At 45.2% G+C, this 22722-nt stretch overlaps 1 protein-coding gene across 1 annotated transcript in view; it reads left to right on the top strand.

Annotated features, from left to right (window-relative positions):
* The first annotated feature begins 356 nt into the window (after window positions 1–356).
* LOC119953624 (hippocampus abundant transcript 1 protein-like) overlaps window positions 357–22722 on the top strand; it is an 86075-nt gene continuing 63709 nt past the window's right edge. Inside the window, exon 1 of the mRNA XM_038778074.1 lies at window positions 357–634. Within this exon, the coding sequence (XP_038634002.1) occupies window positions 554–634 (81 nt within the window). The 5' untranslated portion in view covers window positions 357–553. The remainder of the gene's footprint in view (window positions 635–22722) is intronic.

The raw sequence follows: 22722 nt of genomic DNA, 5'->3' as shown, positions 1-22722 counted from the left end.
CTGGATACTCTAAATGTAAAAAATATATTTTTGTGGCTCGCGTTATTCGATCAGTCCTCTCAGGTGGATGTGAAAGGTGTCAGAAAACCAGGTGAGATGAGCCCCTGAGAAAGACCAGGCCCTTTCCCATTAGAAAACATTTCCTTTACCAAAATGGCGGGCATGTGACGTACTCACCCGATGACGTTTCACTAACGTTGCTGACCACTATCCTGTCAAGGGGCGATTGGCAGGTTTCTCATTGATTGGCGTCCCTGATGACCGATTAGAATCCATGGCATTGCGTGATCAGCGTGGACCAATAGAAGTGAAGGAGGGCGGGTCTGGGACGGCGTACCAGCAGGTTAGGCTGCGGCACGGGACGCAGACACGCAAGGCCCCGGCGGTGGCGCGGGCGGCGCGTACGTGGCTCGTGATTGGACGGCCTGTGGGGTTCGGTTGAGGCGGCGGCTGTGTTCGGAAGATGGCGGCCGGGGTTTTTGGCGCCCGTCTGCTCTGGCCGTTTCTATGGCGATGAGGCGGGTCGGGCCGGCTGGGGCCGCGTGAGCGAAAAATGACCCAAGGGAAGAAAAAGAAGCGGCTAAACCGCAGCGTCCTGCTGGCCAAGAAAATCATTATCAAGGACGGAGGCACGGTAAGGATCAGGGGGAGGAGGGGCGGCGACATCTGGGGAGGCCTTTTTGGGGGGGGGCGGGGTTTGCTGGGCGTGGAGAGTATTGGGGTGGGGGGCATTGGGGGGTTGTGTGGGGGTGGAGGGCATTGGGGGGGTTGCTGGGGTTGGAGGGCATTGGGGGGGGGTCGTGGAGGGCATTGGGGGGGTTGCTGGGGGTGGAGGGCATTGGGGGGGTTGCTGGGGGTGGAGGGCATTGGGGTGGGTTGCTGGAGTTTGAGGGCATTGGGGGGGTTGCTGGGAGTGGAGGGCATTGGGGGGGTTGCTGGGGTTGGAGGGCATTGGGGGGGTTGCTGGGGTTGGAGGGCATTGGGGGGGTTTCTGGGGTTGGAGGGCATGGGGGGGTGTGGGGGGCGGGGGGCATTGGGGGGTTGCTGGGGGTGGAGGGCATTGGGGGGGTTGCTGGGGGTGGAGGGCATTGGGGGGGTTGCTGGGTTTGGAGGGCATTGGGGGGTTGCTGGGTTTGGAGGGCATTGGGGGGGTTGCTGGGTTTGGAGGGCATTGGGGGGTTGCTGGGTTTGGAGGGCATTGGGGGGTTATGGGGGGTGGAGGGCATGGGTGGGTTGCTGGGGTTGGAGGGCATTGGGGGGTTGCTGGGAGTGGAGGGAATTGGGGGCATTAGAGGTGGAGGGCATTGGGGGGTTGCTGGGTGTGGAGGGAATTGGCATTGGAGGTGGAGGGCATTGGAGGTGGAGGGCATTGGAGGTGGAGGGCATTGGAGGTGGAGGGCATTGGAGGTGGAGGGCATTGGAGGTGGAGGGCATTGGAGGTGGAGGGCATTGGAGGTGGAGGGCATTGGAGGTGGAGGGCATTGGAGGTGGAGGGCATTGGAGGTGGAGGGCATTGGAGGTGGAGGGCATTGGAGGTGGAGGGCATTGGAGGTGGAGGGCATTGGAGGTGTGCAAAATGGGATGGGTGTAGGGTATTGTGATGACAGTGGTATTGGATAGTTTGGGGAATTGTAAATGGGATGGGATATATGTTTTAGGGCTAAGAGAGTAGTTGGAATATGTTAGTGCCTGAGTGGAGGGTGTGGTGTACTTATGAGCTGCACAGCAGGAATAGGATATCCAACAGTCTGGATGTGTGTGTGCTTGATGTGATGCTGCGAGGGTGAAGTTGGTACTGAGTTGCCATATGTCAACCTTCAGTGCTACAGTGGAGTGAGTGAATATTTGGGTGAAGAATTAAAGTGGGTGGATATTTTAGGAGCTGACTGATGTGGTGTGATATATTTTGGGTTGAAGATGAGAGTTTGGGGTGTGTAAAGGCTAGATTAGAGTGTGAAGTATTTTGTTGGTGGTAGGGAGTGCAATCTAGTTAAAGAGGTTGGATTTTTTTTGGATGAGTGAGATTGTGGAGGTTAGGATAGGATATGCAGTTAGGACTAGGATGTGGGCTAGGTGCTAGACTGGAGCAAGTCGAGTGAAGACCAGAAAAACATGGGCACGAGTAACAATAGTCAAAGAGAGTGAAGGTCATGAGCAGGGGATTGGGGCAGAACAATGACAGTGCTGGAAAATGTGAGGATATGGTTACACCCATAACCCATCCACGGGGGGGAGAGGTGGCATAAAAAAACTAGGTAAATATGGCTTTTGGGGATGTGGGTTAAGGTAGATTAAGAAGTAAGAATGATTAAGGTAGATTGAGAAGTAACAGACAAAGGAGTATGGGGCAGGCCAGGCCACAGTGAGTTTAAAAAAACAACTGAGGTTGAGTTGGTAACAATGCATATGGATGGAGGGGTACATGAATGGGCATGTAGGTTTGGTGGAGAATGAGCATAAGAAAGTATAGTGGTGGTCTTGGATGTGGATATAATGTGCGCCAATTGCTCAAAGAACCGAGCAGTATTATTCATGTCATTCAAGTAGATAATTGCCATCCGTGATTCCATAAGTGTACTGTTAATCAAAACAGCTTGGCTGATGACTCTACCTTTTTGCAAAAATATACTTTATTCATAAAATATCGAAAAGAAACATTACAAAACATTTCAAATTGTCATAATTTATTTCTTGTAAACCTACTTGATCTTGGCTTATTAACTCTGTGGGTTGCAGGCAGCACGGTGGTGCAGTGGTTAGCACTGCTGCCTCACGGCGCCAAGGTCCCAGGTTCGATCCCGGCTCTGGGTCCCTGTCCGTGTGGAGTTTCACATTCTCCCCGTGTTTGCGTGGGTTTCGCCCCTACAACCCAAAGATGTGCAAGGTAGGTGAATTGGCCACGCCAAATTGCCCCTTAATTGGAAAGATGAATTGGGTACTCTAAATTTATTTTTAAAAACTCTGTGGGTTGCATATTCCTTATGATTCTATTGTGTTGGGCGGTATGGTGGCACAGTGATCAGTACTGTTGCCTTATGGCTTCGAGGACCCGGACTCGATCCCGGCCCCAAGTCACTGTCTGTGTGGAGTTTGCATATTCTCCCCATGTCTGCTGTTGCTCGTTGTGTTCACTCTTTAATTGGCTCTGTTTATGGCGGTTAATATGGTCACCTTCCTTAATTCTAATTACGTTTGCTCAAGAGTCGCCAGGTATCTTTCGATACCGCCATAAGGTTCAAAACCGAATACTGATCAAAGACTCGATACACCAGTTAGTAAGTTCAAAATCAATGCTAATTTATTTACACACACACTTAATTATACTCATGCACAAACTCTACCAACTAAACTACCACTACTACTAAAGCCTGTACTTAGCTTTGGGCGCCCACTCAGTCAGAGGAACAATGGCCGTTGTCTGGTTCTGAGGTTGCTGGGGTCGAGCTGGTACGGAATAGTAGCTAGGAGCGTCTATCTCGTAGCGTGCATTGACTTTGGAATTATTTGTTCTGGTGCAGCTGCTAGGCAGGCCTCTCGTCGTTGAGAGCCAAGGCCAAGAAGAACGATTCTCTCTTGGGGGCTTCTTATACCCAACGTGCTTTTGGGCGGTCCTTGAACTTGGTCCCAATTAATCGGACCATATCCTGATCATTGGTATCGATTTCTTTCAATAAATGGGTAGCTACCCTGATTGCTGGGCGGGCCCTAGATGGCCATTGGCCTGCTTTGTTCTAGTCTCGTCTGGCGCCGGGGTGTCTGCTTTGGTATCGTTTACCTAAATGTTTCTTTTGTCCCCAGAGATGGCTCTTTAGTATGCTGATGGTTTTGCAGTATCGGTCTTGTCTGGGAGCTGCAAACTCCAATCAACAGACAAACCTTGCACCTGCTTGCTTTCTCAGCATTGTCCGTTTTTCCCTTCATTCTCTGCAAGTGTCCATTTTGTAATCGGGACGTGGCCACCCCAGGTGGCTACACTGCGTGAGTCTCACCCCCACAACCCAAAGATGTACAGGATAGGTGGATTAGCCATGCTAAATTGCCCCTTAATTGGGGAAAAAAAATAATTGGGTACTCTAAATTTTTTTTAATGATTCTATTGTGTTACAGTGCGGGTGGGTTGTACATAGCTCAAGAGAATCTCTCCGAACTCTGTGGAGCAGACCGTTAGATGTGTTCAGGAGTTGCACTCAGCAATGATTGATTCTTTTAAAAAATAAATTTAGAATACCCAATCCTTTTTTTCCAATTAAGGGACCATTTAGAGTCCCCAATTCTTTAAAAAAAAAAAAAAAAAAAAAATTTTATTGAAGTATTTGTAAAATTTTATAACAAAAACAGAAAATGAACAATAGGCCTTAAACATTAACAGTGCAACGGAAAGCTGCTACTGCCGATATTTTAAATTAAGTTTTCCCAAGAAAGTCGACGAACGACTGCCACCTCCGGGAGAACCCTAACATTGATTCTCTTAAGGCAAACTTTATTTTCTCAAGGCTGAGAAACCCAGCCATGTCACTAACCCAGGTCTCTACACTCGGGGGCTTCGGGTCCCTCCACAATAACAGGATCCGTCTCCGGGCTACCAGGGTGGCATTGGCCAGGACGTCTGCCTCTTTCACTCCCTGAACTCCCGGGTCTTTTGACACTCCAAAGATCGCCACCTCTGGACTAGCACCTTGGACATTGCCCTGGCAAACCCCTGCCAGAACCCCTCCAGCTTCGGGCATGCCAAAACATATGGACGTGGTATGCTGGGCTCCCTGCACTTCTACCCCAAAAAACTTGCTCATCCTTGCCGCCGTCATGTGTGCCTGGTAAACCACTTTAAACTGTATTAGACTGAGTCTGGCACATGATGAGGAGGAATTGACCTTACTTAGGGCTTCTGCCCGTAGTCCCGGCTCTAACTCCCCTCCTTACTCCTCCTCCCACTTGCCTTTAAGTGCCTCCACCAGGGTTTCCTCCGCCTCCTACAGCTCCTGGTAGATATCCGACACCTTCCCCTCCCCCATCCAGGTACTGGACACTACTCTATAGTCGCCAATTCAACTACCCTGCACATCTTTGTGTTGTGGGGGTTGAGACCTACGCAGACACGAGGAGAATGTTTTTTTTAAATTTAGAGTACCCAATGTTTTTCAAATTAAGGGGCAATTTAGTGTGGCCAATCCACCTATCCTGCACATCGTTTTGGATGAATGTGCAAACTCCACACAGACAGTGACCTGGGGCTGGGATCAAAACCGGGTCCATGGCGCTGTGAGGTAGCAGTGCTAACCACTGTGCCTCACATGTCACAGGGAGAATGTGCAACTAGGGCCGGGATTGAACCCGGGTCCTCGGCACCGTGAGGTAGTAGTGGTAACCACTGCGCCGCTGTGCCGCCCATGACACAGGGAGAATGTGCACACTCCACGTGGACAGTGACTGGGGCCAGGATCGAACCCGGGTCCTCGGCACTGTGGGGTAGCAGTGCTAACCACTGCCCAACGAGCTGCCCAGCAATAGAACATAGAAAAATACAGCACAGAACAGGCCCTTCGGCCCACGATGTTGTGCCAAACTTTTGACCGAGATTACGAACAAATTAATCTACACCCCGTCATCCTACTGTAATCCACGTACCGATCCAATAGCCGCTTGAAGGTTCCTAATGTTTCCGATTCAACTACTTCCACAGGCAGTGCATTTCATGCCCTCACTGCTCTCTGGGGAAATAACCTACCTCTGACATGCCCCCTATATCTTCCACCATTCACCTTAAATTTATGTCCCCAGGCAAAAAGTCTCTGACTGTCTACTCTATCTATTCCCCTGATCATCTTATAAACCTCTAACAAGTCGCCCCTCATCCTTCTCCGTTCTACTGAGAAAAGGCCGAGCACCCTCGACCTTTCCTCGTAAGACCTACTCTCCATTCCAGGCAACATCCTGGTAAATCTCCTTTGCACCTTTTCCAAGGCTTCCACATCCTCCTTAAAATGAGGCGACCAGAACTGCACACAGTACTCCAAATGTGGCCTTACCAAGATTTTGTACAGCTGCATCATCACCTCACGGCTCTTAAATTCAATCCCTCTGCTAATGAACGCTAGCACACCATAGGCCTTCTTCACAGCTCTATCCACTTGAGTGGCAACTTTCAAAGATCTAGGAACATAGACCCCAAGATCTCTCTGCTCCTCCACATTGCCAAGAACCCTACCGTTAACCTTGTATTCAGCATTCATATTTATCCTTCTAAAATGGACAACCTCACACTTTTCAGGGTTAAACTCCATCTGCCACTTCTCAGCCCAGCTCTGCATCCTATCTGTCTCTTTGCAGCCGACAACAGCCCTCCTCACTATCCATTACTCCACCAATCTTCGTATCGTCTGCAAATTTACTGACCCACCCTTCAACTCCCTCATCCAAGTCATTAATGAAAGGCCAATGAAGTATGTTGTAATGTAGAAAACACAGCTGACAATTTTCACATAAAAAAACTCCTACAAACAGCAATGACCAAACACCTACAAACGGCAATGACCAAACAAAGTTTTAATGATGTTGATTGAGTGATTAGATACTGAGGTACCCCCTGCTCTTTGAGCAGGGCCTTACGATATTTTGCACCAACCTGAGAGGACAGATGGAAGCTCAGTTTAATGTCTTGTGTGAAAGAAATGTTACACAGTGAACTGTTGTGCTCTGGAATGTACTGCCTGAAGGCTGATGGAAGTGGATTCAGGAGTAACTTTGAAAAGAAAGTTGGATAAATACTTGAAGGGAATAATTTTATAGGCCTTCAGGGAAAGCAGGAGAGCGAGGTGAACTGGGTTGCTCTATCAGGGTTAGCACAGGTACACTGAACCTTCACAGCTTCAGGGTCCCACATTTGATTCCCGGCTGTCTGTCCGGAGTCTGCATGTTCTCGCTGTGAATGCGTGGGTTTCCTCCAGGTGCTCCGGTTTCCCCCCACAAGTCCCGAAAGGCATTCTGTTGGGTGAATTGGACATTCTAAATTCTTCCTCTGTATACCCGAACAGGAGCTGGAATGTGGCGACTAGGGGCTTTTCACAGTATCTTCATTGCAGTTTTAATGTAAGCCTTCGATACCGTCCCCGCCAATGTAAGCCTACTTTTAAAGATTAATAAAGATTATTATAAAACCATATGGCCCTTCCTGCGCTGTATCATTCTAAGTTTGTTTGGGAACCTTGGATGTGTTGTCTGAGGACTGGTAAACGTGACCGATGATGACACTGGGAGCCAGTTTGGAGTTTTACCGTTGGGATTTAAAAAAAAAGTAATTCAAGGAATGTGTGCATCGCCTGCTAAGACTGCATTAATTGTCCTTGAGAAGGCAGTGGTGAGCTGATTGCTTGAACTGCTGCAGTCCATGTGGTGCTGGTACACTCAGTGATGTGAGGGATGTAGTTCTAGGATTATGACAGAGTGACAGTGAAGGAATGGCGATACAGTTGTCAGGAAGGTGAGTGGTTGGAGAAAAACGTGCAGGTGGCGGTTCTCATGAATTTGCTCCCCATGTCCTAGATAGTTGTGGTCGTGGGTTGGAAGGTGCTGCCTGAGGAACCTTGGTGAGTTCCTGCATCTTGTAGATGGTGCACATGGCTGCTACTGTGCATTGATGGTGGAGAAAGGACAAACAACCAAATAACAGCTTTGGCCTGGATGGTGTCCAGCTTCTTAAGCTTTTGGAGCTACACTGATCCAGACAAGTGGAGAGTATTCCATTACACTCTTAACTTGAGCCTTGTATATAGTAGCCACAGTATATCTATGGCTAGTCCAGTTCAGTTTCTGGCCAATGGTAGCCCCCAGGATGTTGATTCAATTGCCACTCTAGTTGCATTGTAGGTTACATTGTAGGCATCGGGGCAGCAGGGTAGCATGGTGGTTAGCATAAATGCTTCACAGCTCCAGGGTCCCAGGTTCGATTCCCGGCTGGGTCACTGTCTGTGTGGAGTCTGCACGTCCTCCCTCTGTGTGCGTGGGTTTCCTCCGGGTGCTCCGGTTTCCTCCCACAGTCCAAAGATGTGCGGGTTAGGTGGATTGGCCATGCTAAATTGCCCGTAGTGTCCTAAAAAAGTAAGGTTGGGGTTGGGGGGGGGGGGGGGTTGTTGGGTTACGGGTATAGGGTGGATACGTGGGTTTGAGTAGGGTGATCATTGCTCGGCACAACATCGAGGGCCGAAGGGCCTGTTCTGTGCTGTACTGGTCTATGTTCTATGTTACATTGTTTAATGAGAGAAGAATAGAAGAATGTCCTGATCAGGTGGGAGGGGCTGGTGTGGTGTACTTACACTGGCATAGACCAGTTCGATTGAATGGCCTGTTTCGGTGCTGTACAAACTATGTATTAAGCTTCTGACCTCGAGGATGTATTTGAAGTAACTAATGGCAGTAAAAAGAACCGACATTGAAAGTTGCAAAATGCTAGAAGCATCCAGACGTGACAGTATCAGAAAAATACTTCTTTTAATAGTGCCATTTATAATCTGGTAAAGGAAACAATGCTGCAAGAATACAATTTCTTATTGTCTGGGGTGAGATATCTGGCCTCTCCCAACAGTGGCATGATTTTAAAAACTCCATGTGAAATAGTCTGCTTTCCTCCATAATAACTAATGAACCGGGAAGGAAACACCTAGCTAGTAAGGATGTGTTTTTGATCCATTCACCCTCTTATTTTTATCATGATTCCAAACTGAAGAGCCTTTTCTGTGATGTTGTGGTCACTATGGATTCGCAGCAAACCTGTCGAGCTGCATCTGTGTTGGCTGTTAATGCAAGGAATCCCAGCAAGTAGTGTCCTTGTTGGCTCAATCTGGTCTTCCCTCTGAATACCTTGTCTGAATCCCCCTTCCAGACTCTTGTTAAAGATCAAACAATCAGAGAATTCTGATGAAGGCTGATGGTCTTTGTCTCTCTGAGGTTGTTTTGAATATTGTGCTTCAGGCAAATCCATGATATCAGCGTAAAGGGATTCAATTAATATTAGCATAGATTAAGTCATTCATGTGATGTAGTGTAGTTTCGTCATATCAGTTGTATAACCTATCTAGTTGAAAGACTCCCAACAATCTCCTTGTACATAGACCATACAGTGCAGAAGGAGGCCGTTCAACCCATCGAGTCTGCACCAACCCACTTAAGCCTTCACTTCCACCCTATTCCCGTAACCCAATAACCCCGCCTAACCTTTTTGGACACTAAGGGCAATTTAGCATGCCCAATCCATCTAACCTGCACGTCTTTGGACTGTTGGGAGGAAACCCATGCAGGCATGAGGAGAATGTGCAGACTCTGCACAAACAGTGACCCAGCGGGGAATCGAACCTGGGATCCTGGTGCTGTGAAGCAACAGTGCTTGCCACTTGTGCTATCGTGCTGCCCGTACTTGAATAAAGATGCACAATAAAGACAGGAAATGTTTGGGTACATTAACATTGTTGTGAAAGGCTCACATTCATGAGACTCCCACTTTGTATTGTTGGAGTGTGCCATTTGGATTAGGTTGGGGAATAGATATCTGTTTATTTTCCTTGGGAGTGGGGAGGAATGTGGGGTGCTGAAAATGCCACTGACTGGAGTGGTGCTTTGCTTCATCTTGCTATGGGTGGTGGGTAAAATTATCTGTGCTGCTGGTACTGTACTCTGTGGCTTACTCAAGACCTCTGGCTCAGTTAAAATCAATTTTGTTTTAAAAAAATATATATTAATTCCAGGGTGTTTACATTATAGTGTTACTTATTGCCCTTGAGAATGTTATAGGGACGTGAGCTGCTCCAGTCCATGTGGTTCAGGCACACCCACAATACTGTTATGTAGGAAGATGCAGAATTTAACCTAGCTACGATGAAGGAATGGTTGAAAAATATACAAACCAGGGTGATGGATTTAGAGGTTGTGTTTCCATGATGCACCAATGCCCTCTGTGTCCTTCTAGTTGGTGGGGGTTTGGGGTTGCACTATACAGCTTTCTGCAGACATTAGGCCCATATAACTTCCAACAGTGCACTCCCAAACCCCCACCAACTAGAAGGACACAGAGGGCATTGGTGCATCATGGAAACACAACCTCTAAATCCATCACCCTGGTTTGTATATTTGTGTATCTTATGTTGGGAAACTTATGTTTTTGCATGATGTTCATGGTTTTGCATGGTCTACAGTAATGGAGCGCAACCAGCTGTTTAATAAATAGATTACTGTAGACCATGCAAAACCATGAACATCATGCAAAAACATAAGTTTCCCAATTTGCATTTATGCCACACAACATAAATTCACCATCATCTCTCTGCACCCAATCACTGTCTGATTTGTCTCATAACCAGGCCAAGTTGAGCTTAAATTCCCTCCAGCGAAATATTGGGTAGAATTGAAATCATTGCCTTCAGACCTGTCACTAACTTAATTCTCCAGCCATCAACCCTATCCTCCTCTCTTGCCACTGATGAGGTTGAGCAGACTTTTGTGATCCATTTTACACTGAACTGAGCTTCCATCCATTGCCAAGACCATCTACTTCCACCTCTGTAACCACCACTCTTCATCCATGATCTCTGTGGCTCATCTGTGCCTTTTTCTACCTCTAATATTAGACTACTTCAGTGCTCTCCAAGCTGGCCTCACCTTCCACAGTCCACAAACTTGAACTTAACCAAAATCCTACTGTCCATATCCGTTTTGCTCTATGCTTGCTGAATGACATTGGCCTCTGGTTAAGCAATACCTCTTTAAAATTATTTTTGGTTTTCAATCTCTATGGCCTTACGTCTCCATATCCCAAAATCATCTTCAGAATCTCCACAGTTCTGGCCGCTCGGGCATCCTTGGTTTTCATTGTTCTTCCATTCGTGTCTTCAGCTTTCTAGGCTCTTAAACTGTGGAATTTACTCTGTAAATCTCTCAACATACGAATTAGGAGCAAAAGTAGGCTGCTCTGTCATTCAATAAGATTACGGCTGATCTGATTGTAACTTCTGTGTATCACCGATAACCTTTCATTCCCTTTTGTTAATCAAGAATTTATATAACTCTGCCTTATCTCCCTGCTCATTTGAGATTGAGAATCTTGAGATTTAAAAAATACTCTCTGTCACCAATTCCAATATCTCTCGATGTGGCTCTGTCTCAAATTATGCTTGATGGGGTTCCTGTGAGGAGCCTTGGAATTTTTGGCTGTGTTAAAGATGCTGTAAAAAAACAAGTCATTAGGCGTTGTGGGTTTTGGGAATATGGCGAACAGTCTACATGGTTACCATAGGCACCACAAGGAGTTTCCACACCTAATGAAAAGTGCATACTCAAACCCAACTGTCCCTTAAAGGCTTGGCTCCTGAATTCTGCCTGTGACCCATTCAGGCGCTCGGAGGGACAGGATAATAGTGGGGAGGGGAGTGGGTACGGTAGGAAGGAGGGGTTAGGGCACAGTCAGATTAGTCATTATTGAATTGTGGAGCAGGCTTGAGGAGCTTCATCGAATATTGCTTCAATTTCTTATCACATTATTATAAAGGCCCTGCAAAAACGAGTACCTTTCTGGGAATCAGACGCCCTACCTTTTGAAATTGATCAATCATAACACCTAATTTCTTTTCCAAACACTAATTATCCAATGAGTCAAGTTGCATTGTCTGTTTCAATAGATTTCTTGGTAATCTATTCCATAAATCTTCCTGGCTCCTATTATTCCATATTTTCTGACTTTTTGTAAAATAAATCTTTCCCCTTCACAGGAAGCAATTTGACCTGCTCTGGTGTTCCTAATCCTAATCCTGAAAATCAAAAAATTCCCTTTTGCAATTTAATTCTGAGTCCTGGAATTGTTCTAGCTTCCCTCTGCTTTCTGAAAGGCTGTGATGTCTTTCCCATGATTAGGTGACTGAAATGGTTGTAGAATGCTGGATTGGGGTCCTACCAATCCTTAAATCTTCACATCAGGTGCTAATATTTGCAAAGAACCCAACCTGTTTTCTCGTGCTGTAGGAAATGGTTGTGACTCCATCTGGCATCTGCTGAAGTGGCTAGCGAGATCAGGAACTAAATGTACTGGAGTTGAACGCATGCCCTCCTGCTCAGTGTTACTTTCTGTTTTTGCTCCAACTCACAGTACTGCCTGTATGTTGAACAGCCTTGAACTCGGCCCTTAAAATATTTGCACAGCTTCAATTTTGCTTTCCCATTGGAGAATCAGCATCAGAGTTCTTATCTTGTTGGCCACTGGGGCCACCTCTTTCAACCTGGTTAAAAAGAGGGGATATCTCCTCCTGCGTGAGGCTAAGCCTAATGCAGTTCAAAGTGGTGCACAGAGCGCACCAGACCAGAACCCGAATGAGCAGGTTCTTCCCAGAGGTGGACAAATGTGAGCGGTGCCAGAGGGGCCTGGTTAACCACACCCACATGCTTGCCTCAAGCTTGCTGTGTTCTGGACAGCTTTCTACGAGGACAGCCTTCTCCGAGGCAATGTCCAAGGTTGTGAGGGTAAAGCCATGCCCAATTTTGGCAATTTTTGGGGTATCGGAGCAGCAGGAGCTACACATGGGGAAGGGGGTCAGTGCCCTTGCTTTCGCTTCCCTAATTGCACGCCGGAGAATCCTGCTCGGTTGGCGATCGGCAGCACCACCCAAAGCTGCAGACTGGCTCGCTGACCTCTCGGAATTTCTCCACCTGGAGAAGATTAAGTACGCCATCCGAGGGTCAGAGGAAGGCTTCCTAGATACTTGGGGGCAGTTCGTCAGCCTGCTCCAAAACCTGTTCGAGGCCAGCAACAAGGAGTAAGTCAGGAAAAAAAAAGGATCAAGAACCAAAGGACTGCGCAACCTGGGAGGGGGGGGGGAGTGGGGAAACCACAAGAGAAGAGCAAGGGGGGGGGGGATGTCATAGACCGATCCAGAGGGCAGCAAAATGTACATAGTTAGTCAAATGAAGGACAAAACAAACCTCTCTGGAAAATAAAGTAAACTAGCACAGACAAGAAAAATGTAATGTATAAAGTAACAACTGTTTATAAATGAGAAACGCCAATAAAAAGATTTTCAAAAAAAGAGGGGATATATTTAAATATGAAATTAGACATGTTCCAATTGACTGCTGCGTGGCAAGCAATCACAACAATCTGAAGAGCCAGGAATTTCTCTGCAAATTTGTCTTAACTCTACCACTCAGATCTCATATCTTAAAACTCAAGGAAGTGCCTTTAACATTGCAGATATTACAATGTGCCACAGCATATTAAAGAGCTCCGTTTCAACCAAACTCCTCCTCTGCCAATCAATTTAATAATTTACCACACAAATGTGTTACATATGCATAATTAATGGAAGATATTGAATGTAACTTTCCTGAATATCAGGATTAACACTCGAGTTAGTTGTGAATTATGCAGTTGTCTTTTCTAATGCAGGCAGACACTACAAGTTAAGTGCTTAGGGAGTTCTACATTCTCAGAGGTAGTATTCTTCTGATGAAACATTATACTAAAGCATTATCTCTGCCTGTTTGGGTGGACGTTAATGATTCCATGATACTATTATAAAAACATGGGAGTTCCTCTGGCGTCTTGGACCGTGTTATCCCCTCAGCTAACGTGCCATCCCCTGGTGCTGCTTGCCCTCACCGAAAAAAACATTCATGTTTTGTGGAACCTTTCTTGTTTGGCAATTAAACAACAATGATTGCATTTCAAAGAAAATTACTTGGCTATAGTTGCTTTGGGATATATAGAACAGTACAGCACAGAACAGGCCCTTCGGCCCTCGATGTTGTGCCGAGCAATGATCACCCCACTTAAACCCACGTAACCCGTATACCCGTAACCCAACAATCCCCCCATTAACCTTACACTACGGGCAATTTAGCATGGCCAATCCACCTAACCTGCACATCTTTGGACTGTGGGAGGAAACCGGAGCACCCGGAGGAAACCCACGCACACACGGGGAGGACGTGCAGACTCCACACAGACAGTGACCCAGCCGGGAATCGAACCTGGGAACTTGGAGCTGTGAAGCATTGATGCTAACCACCATGCTACCATATGTGAAGGTTATGAAAGATTTTGGAGAACTCTAAGTTTGTTCTTCCTTGACCATCTTGCATTCTCTTTTTGGGAGGTGTTACGCAGCATCACGCAATTAAGAGTCAATTTCTAGATTTTTTTGCTTCCTTCCACAATCATATTTTTCATTGTGTGACAAGGTGAAGGGCCATAGTGGTGCTGGGCATGAACAAGGCTTGCAGGTGATATGTGGGGTGAATCGAATTGGCATCTGGGATGCTGGGATCTCTGGAGGAGACGGATCATCCACTCGGCACTTCTGGCTAAAGTTATTGTCTTTTGCACAGATGTGCTGGAGTCCTCCATTATTGAGGATGGGGAAATTCGAGGAGCCACCTCCAGCGAGTTGTTTAATTGCACACCACCATTCACGACTGAATGTGGCAGGACTGCAGAGCTTAGATCTGATCAGTTGGTTGAGGCATTTCTTAGCTCTTATCACTTGCTGCTTATGTTCTTTGGCATGCAAGTAGTCCTGTGTTGGAGCTTCAGCAGGATAAGACCTCATTTTATCCTGGTGCTGCTTCCGGCGTGCCCTCCTGCACTCTTCATTGAACCTGGGTTGATCCCCTTGCTTGGTAGTAATGGTAGAGTTGGGGACTATGCCGGGCCACCAAGTTACAGATTGTGGTTGAGTACAATTCTGCTGTTGCTGATGGCCGACAGCGCCTCATGGATGCCCAGTCTTGAGTTACTAGATCTGTTTTGAATCAGTCCCATTTAGCACGATTGTAATGCTGTACAATGCAATGGAGAGTGTCCTCAATGTGAAGACGGGACGTTGTCTCCTTAAATAATAATAATAATCACTTACTGTCACAAATGGGTTTTAATTAAGTTACTGTGAAAAGTCCCTAATCACCACATTCCCGCACATGTTTGGGGAGGCCGGTACGGGAATTGAACCCGCGCTGCTGGTCTTGTTCTGCATTAGCTGTTTAGCCCACTGTGCTAATCCAACCCCTTGGGGACTGTGCATGGTCACTCCTACCGTTACTGTCATGGACAGCTGCATCTACGGCAGGCAGGTTGGTTAGTATGAGGTCCAGTATGTTTTTCCTTCTTGTTTCACATACCACCTGTTACAGATCCAGTCTCGCAGCTTTAGGGCTAGATCGGTACTGGTGCTTCCCACCACTCTTGGTGATGGACATTGACGCCCAGAGTATATTCTGTGCCCTTGCCACCCTCAGTGCTTTCTCCAAGTGCTGTTCAACATGGAGGATTCATCAGCTGATGGTGGACGATATGTGGTAATCAGGAGGTTTCTTTACCCATGTTTGACTTGAAACCATGAAATTTCATGGTGTCTGGAGTTGATGCTGAGTACTCTCAGGGCAACACCCTCCCAACTGTATATCACTGTGCCACCACTTCTTCTGGGTCTACCCTGCTGGTAGGACAGGACGTACCCAGGGATGGTGATGATGGTGCCTTGGGCATTATCTGAGGTATGAAGATATTGACTATTTTGGGCTGTTGCTTAATTGGTCTGTGAGACAGCTCTCCCAATTCTGGCACAAGCCCCCAGGTGTTAGTGAGGAGGATATTGCAAGGTCAACAAGGCTGGGTTTGCTGTTGTAATTTCCAGTGCCTGTGGGTTTTACCCCACAACCCAAAGATGTGCAGGTTAGGTGGATTGACATGCTAAATTGCTCCTTAATTGGAAAAATTAATAATTGGGTATTCTAAATTTAAAATTAATTTCCAGTGCCTAGGTCGATGCTGGGTGGTCTCTGGTCTATTTCCTTTTTATTGACTTTGGAGTGGGGTTTGCTACAACTGAGTTGCTTGCTAGGCTATGTCAGAGGACATTTAAAAGGCACCACATTGCTATGGATCTGGAGCCACATGTAGGCCAGACCAGGTGAAGACTGCAGATTTCCTTCCCTAAAGGACCATGCCAGTGTAAGCTGGTTTCCAATATAATTGTGCATTTTAAATTTTAGCTGCATGCAGCAGTCTTCAGTTTGTGGTCTTATTTATTAGAAAGAAGATCAATTTGATTTGTGGCCCAACTCTTGACTTGTATCAGAAAGTGCAGTTTCGTTGACTGAGATTACAGGCTGTGTTAAGCAATTTTCCAGTTCAATTGAGTTCTTGTAACTACCGAGCTAGCTGTAGGCTGGAAGCTATTGATGTGCTAAAGCTCCTGTTAGAATGCAGAAAAGGTCATGGAAGTCATCATTTTGCCTTCCTGAACTGGGTGGAGTGGAAGGATGGTTGAATAGTGAGTGGGTGTGAGGAATGTGGGTTGGCAAACATGAGAAAAAAGTCTCATAAAAGGTAGGTGAAATGCCGGGTGATATAAATATGGTCAGTGTGGTCTTCTGGACTTGTTTTGATTGCCTAAGGGGCTCTGAGGAAATACACAGATTATTCTTCCTAGTTGGTCTCAGGTTTTTACCTTTTTATGTTTTCAAAACATCTCCCGGCAGGCAGCTGCTGATGGGTCAGAGGATTCCCCAGACACCATGACTGTGTGGGAGTCGGTGGTCTTTTCAAACTTTTGTTTTCATTTGTTAACGTCTGAAGGCCAGGCATCATATGCAAGCTTCTGAATTCACAGTCCTCCTCCCACCCTTGCTTTTTAAAACCAAGAGATCTGAAGTCTTTTTTGGGGGGATGGAGTGTGTACAAAATTGGGAGGAGATGTGAATGGAACACGAAAATGAAACTAACAGGAAATGGGAAATCTCAGCAGCAGTTAAAGTAGAGAATAGCTCGATGCAGTGACACTCTAGAATGTGTACACCAGTACAAACATTACATGAAAGGTTAGTTAGATTGCTGTATTTCTAGTCCCATCCTCCGAGGTTCTACATGCACTAAAAACTTTTTTTCAGCCTTCTATGCACCTGTGTGTCCACATATATAGTGGAAACTAACAGTGTAAAGTTGTCATGGAATTATACTATCTTGGCTGTGGATATACTATAGCAATATCACCAATGAGAGGTCGTCATAGTATCATGACAAACTTAACTATTTCCCATTATAAATGTGGATACAAGAATATATAATGAAAATATAAAATGTCAGCATATATTATTTTAAAATGAGATCTAAATTATGCCTATATTCCCTGGTCTAACTATCCCTTATCGCCTAAGCTTGCTCCACCTGAAGCCAACAGCTCGATTTGCCGTTTCTTTGTTTGTCACAAGAAGTCAAATAGTGCTACTTAAATTCTTGGAATTGCGCCAATGTGCATACAGCCACACCATGTTCAAAGTGGCCAAATCACTCTTATTCTATGTGTTAAGTACAAATTCTTAATTCCTTTGCATTATTTGAATTTTGGATAACATTTTAATTTGCTGTGTGTCTTGAGGCCATAGTTCATTTGAAAAAATGAAGCCTGACTAACTTTGCGCTGACTCGTCATTCTTGTGAAGAATTTATAATCTTGGGCAGACTCCCAAATAGTTATTGTTCGGGAATGATCCCTTTTCTAGATTTATTGTCACTGAGGAGCATTTATTTGTATTTCAATGGTTCGATACAGGAAAAGTGATATCTCCCAACCAATGACAGGAGACACGAATGTTTGAGCTGGCAGCAAGTGCAGGCTTCATGGAAATGAAAATGAAATTTAAATCGCTTATTGTCACGAGTAGGCTTCAATGAAGTTACTGTGAAAAGCCCCTAGTCGCCACATTCCGGCGCCTGTTCGGGGAGGCTGGTACGGGAATTGAACCATGCTGCTGGCCTGCCTTGGTCTGTTTTAAAAGCCAGCGATTTAGCCCAGTGTGCTAAACCAGCCCCTTATTATGAGAAATTGTGTGCTGTTAATACTTCACTTCATATTAAATGGAAGAACATGTAGATACCTGGAAGTGCAATCCAGGGATATATGTAAGGTTGTGAACCACAAAAGCATATGTTTGAATGGTTTGCAGCTGCCATCTGAACCTGCAGATTGGATAGCTGATCTTGAGCTGTTGTAGGATATTTACTGCTTTTGGTACTCTGTTGTGAATACTATATAATGGTTTTTATTAACTTCTCGGACTGTTTTAGTGCCAGCAGTGAAAATGTTGACTATTGTTGGCATGCTGTTATGTTTGAACTGAACAATTGCGAAGCAAAATACTTACTGGAAGCTTGAGTGCAATGGATGATGAAAGGTCATCGATCTCAAACATTAACTTTGTTTCCCTCTTCACAGAAAATGCATGACCCACTGGTTATTTCCAATGTGTTGTTTTTTAAAATTTCTGATTTCCAGAATCTGCAATATTTTGTTCCTTCGTAACCTGCCTCATACTCATGTCACCATATCCTTATCTTACTGTAATATTCCTTCACTGAAGTATCATGTGGATGATGTGAAGTGCCTCATGTTTTTTTTGAGCAAACCTGAAGTGGCTTACATTCCACCATAATGGGAAAGTGGAGTGGGCGGGCAGTACAATTTTATACATTCACTTTCTGCCCCATACCCTTTCTGAAATTGTAACAGTTACTTTCTGGAAGTTGACGTTATTCATATTTGAGTGCAGACAGTGGTGGCAGGCTAATCATAACTGAACCAGGACAGTGCTGCTCTTGCTCAACACCAAAACCCAATTTCATGTACATAGTTTCTGTGCCAGAGATCATTGCATAATGATATGGAACTCTGCACCGTGATAAATTTGTACCCTTCCTGTCCCAGAGCTGTTGAGGCTGATTTCGCATTCCTTAGCCCCCTAAATGACAGCTAATTAAGCAGAGGACAGGGATTCAAGTTGGGACATTTCTAGCATATACGCCTGTTACTTATTGAGCAGTCCGAATGGTTATTTTTGGTGTTTTAAATTGAGGGAGAATATAAATTGAACTACTGAAGCTGCAATGACTGAATAAACTGGAAGGTGACAGCATAGGCACTATATTCTTCGCTCCACTGCCCTTCACATCTTGGTGTGCAAGCAGAGGCCTGAAGGGACGCATGCTTGGATGCCCTTGCATTTTGACAGCCTGTGGTCCATTCAGGCTGGCATTGATGAAGGTGACTTATCCCTTCTGGACTGCAGATGCTGTGTTGTGCAGAGGACTGAGAGAGAAAGTTAAATGCTGAGGAAAATTGAGAGGGGTAGTGTTAAGAACCCCGTGGATGTTAAATGTGAGGGTATCCCAAAACCCAGAAGGGCAACTTGGAAGGCTATCTTAGTGGTGTATATTTTCAATTTGGTACACTGAGGGCAAAGATATGCAAACCAGGAAGGAACAGTGCAAACATTTTGTGATCAGTTAACAAAGGATGTTTATGGGCAGCACGGTGGCCTAGTGGTTAGCACAACCGCCTCACGGCGCTGAGGTCCCAGGTTCGATCCCGGCTCTGGGTCACTGTCCGTGTGGAGTTTGCACATTCTCCCCGTGTCTGCGTGGGTTTCGCCCCCACAACCCAAAAATGTGCAGAGTAGGTGGATTGGCCACGTTAAATTGCCCCTTCATTGGAAAAAATAATTGGCTAATCTAAATTTTTAAAAAAAACAAAGGATGTTTATTGACTTAAAAGAAAAACGCACCACAAGAAGGATTACAATACATTGCAATGATACACTAAACTATGCTGATGGCTATACATATGCTGTACCACACAAAGTGTTCCCAACTACCTATGTTTCCTGAACTCTGAAGCCCGTTTTCCCAAACAGCATCCAATACTATAATAATCTTTATTGTCGCAAATAGGCTTACATTAACAGTGCAATGAAGTTACTGTGAAAATCCCCTGGTCGCCACAATCTGGCGCCTGTTCAGGCACACTGAGGGAGAATTCAGAATATCCAATTCCCCTAAATAGCATGCCTTTAGGAACGCATGGGAGGAAACCAGAGCACCCGGAGGAAACCCACGCAGTAATGGGGAGAACCTCCAGACTCCACACAGTGATCAAAACCGGGAATCGAACCCGGTTCCCTGGTGCTGTGAATCAACAGTGCTAACCACTGTGCTACCATGCTGCTGGGTTCTTTTACTTCTATCTGAGAGTAGACCGGGATCTCGATTTAACGTATCGTCTGAGAGACATAGTTTCAAATAAGTCGTAACTTGTGTTCGTTATTTGTGATTTTCCTCTGTTGTTTAACAATGCAGTGCTTCTGAGATAATTACGAACATTTGAGTTGCAAAGACCGGCAGTTTGAGAAATTTAAAAATAAAACAAATCCGGGCGTATTTTAAAATCCGGAAAACTATTGGCGAATATATATTTTTAAAAACCCAGAAATAAATCCATGGGCCTCAACCTCCCAGTACATTGCTGCCATGTAAACAAGGATAACATGGGGAAATACCGTTACAACATTGCTGTTATGGATTTCTAAAGTTTGTAATACACAATGTCATGTGAGAGTACCTTTAAAAAATGAGTGTTTAAGAAATGTACCTTTAAGAAATGCATGTTTATCAGTAATATCAGTGTGTGGGTGGAGCTAGGCTGTTTGTCAGCTTTTTACTTTCGTTTTACGCTGTTTGCTGCAGGGTGTTTCACAGTTTCAGTGTTGGCGCCGAAGCCAGACAAAGGAGGTGTACTGCTGTTCTCTCTGCCATGAAAAGGCTATCTCTTTTTTTGATAAATTTAGATTACCCAATTATTTTTTCTATTAAGGGGCAATTTAGCGTGGCCAATCCACCTACTCTGCACATTTTTGGGTTGTGGGGGCGAAACCCACGCAGACACGGGGAGAATGTGCAAACTCCATACGGACAGTGACCCAGAGCCGGGATCGAACCTGGGACCTCTGTGCCGTGAGGCGGTTGTGCTAACCACTAGGCCACCATGCTGCCCTGAAAAGGCTATCTCTTGATCATTTGGTGAATTCAGAATTATCAATGTTCTCAGTAGTGAATGTAAACCTGATGTGCTTCTGTTAAAACGTGTTTCTTTTGTCTTCCGGATGTTGTTTGGAAAGTTATTAAGGATTACTTAGTGTTGTAGTCTTTGTGGGTTGTATTTGAATTGATGGTTGCTAAGATGTTCACTGTATGTTTTAAAAAGGTTAACTTGAGTTCATTGAATAAACATGGTTTTGCTTTAAAAAGTACTTTTCCATTTCTGCTGTACCAAACCTGCAGAGTGGGCCGTGTGCTCCCCATACCACAATCTATTAAAAGTTGTGGGTCAGGTGAACTCCATGATACACTTTGGGGTTCTCTAAACCCTGGCCCAATAACAATTGGGGGCTCGAGGGGGATAAAAGTCTTTCTATTGGATTGGCTTAGTGAGCTTAAAGACAGTGAGGGGTGAGCATATTGTCTTTGCTTTTCGGGTGTGGTATTCCAGTTTAAGTGGTGAGTATGTTGTGGACAATGGCTCTTTGAGGTTCAGAAGTTTTTAGGGGTGGAGATGGTCACACGCAGTACCTTACGGATAGAGACTAAAAGCAGACTGTTAGATTTGGCAAAAACATTGCAGTTAACATTACCTGACAAAATGTGAAAAGATGAGGTAATTATGGCAGTGGCTAAGCATTTAAAGTTGCCTGAGATACAGTTTGACTAATTGGAAATGACAAAAATCTAGTTACAAATTAAACAAATAGAACATGAGAAGGAATTAAAGCGGCTTGAATACAAGAGAGAGAGGAAAAAGAAAAGGAGAGAGAAGAAAGGAGAAAAGAAAGAATAGCCCCAGCAGAACAAAAAGAAAGAGAAAGCGAGATACAGATCAGGGGAAAAGATAGAGTTTGAACTTCAGAAAATGACCATGAAACATGACATTCAGAATCGCAGGGAGCGTTAGAAAGATGGCATCAGACATTAAAGACAATGTTGAGGGCTTATTGTCAAGATTATCTCCATCTTGGAATCAGCACCTTAATGATTAGTTAATGTTTAGTAGTTGTGCCATCTTCAATTGTAACTCATTCAGCATGTGGAATTCTTTAACTCCCTTGGTCTACCTGTTTTTCTACCATCCACTGACATTAAAAACCCCCACTTGGCATTAATTAATCACAGCTCTTGATTCACCTTGCCTGTTGCTTGCTATAATGATGAAATGATTAAGCCATGCAGTCAATTACTTTTGAAGTGCAGAGACTTGTTCTGGCCTCTTGCTCAAGTCTGCGTTTAATCTTGCCAAATTTGTGGCTGTGCCTTTGGCTGCCTGAGCCCCAAACTCTGGAATTCCCTCCCTAAACTGTACAAGACCTCTGGACAGTGCAGCATTCTCTGTCTCGGTTAGGCACTTTGGCTTACAATGTCTGAGATGTCAGTTAAATCCATGGACTTTGGACCCAAAGGTAAAAGAGCTTGCTCAAGCTAATATACAATAATAATAATCTTTATTAATATCACAAGCAGGCTTACATTAGCACTGCAATGAAGTTACTGTGAAAATTCCCTAGTCACCACACTCTGGCGCCTGTTTGGGAACACTGGAGGAGAATTCAGAATGTCCAATTCACCAAAGAAGCACACCTTTCGGGACTTGTGGGAGGAAACCGGAGCAGGTGGAGGAAACCCGCGCAGACATGGGGAGAACGTGCAGACTTGGCACAGACAGTGACCCAAGCTGGGGATCGAACCTCGGTCCCTGGCGCTGTGAAACAACAGTGCTAATCACTGTCTTCTACATTCTCTGCATAACCAATTTCCATAGGGAGTGTCTTTCTTTGACCACTTGAATTCCTGTGCCATGACTGCACCTGCATTGA

Source organism: Scyliorhinus canicula, chromosome 18 (genome assembly GCF_902713615.1).
Source record: "Scyliorhinus canicula chromosome 18, sScyCan1.1, whole genome shotgun sequence".
Classification (NCBI taxonomy): domain Eukaryota; kingdom Metazoa; phylum Chordata; class Chondrichthyes; order Carcharhiniformes; family Scyliorhinidae; genus Scyliorhinus; species Scyliorhinus canicula.
Note: the sequence above shows the minus strand (reverse complement) of the source record. Positions and strands in the feature narration are given on the sequence as shown.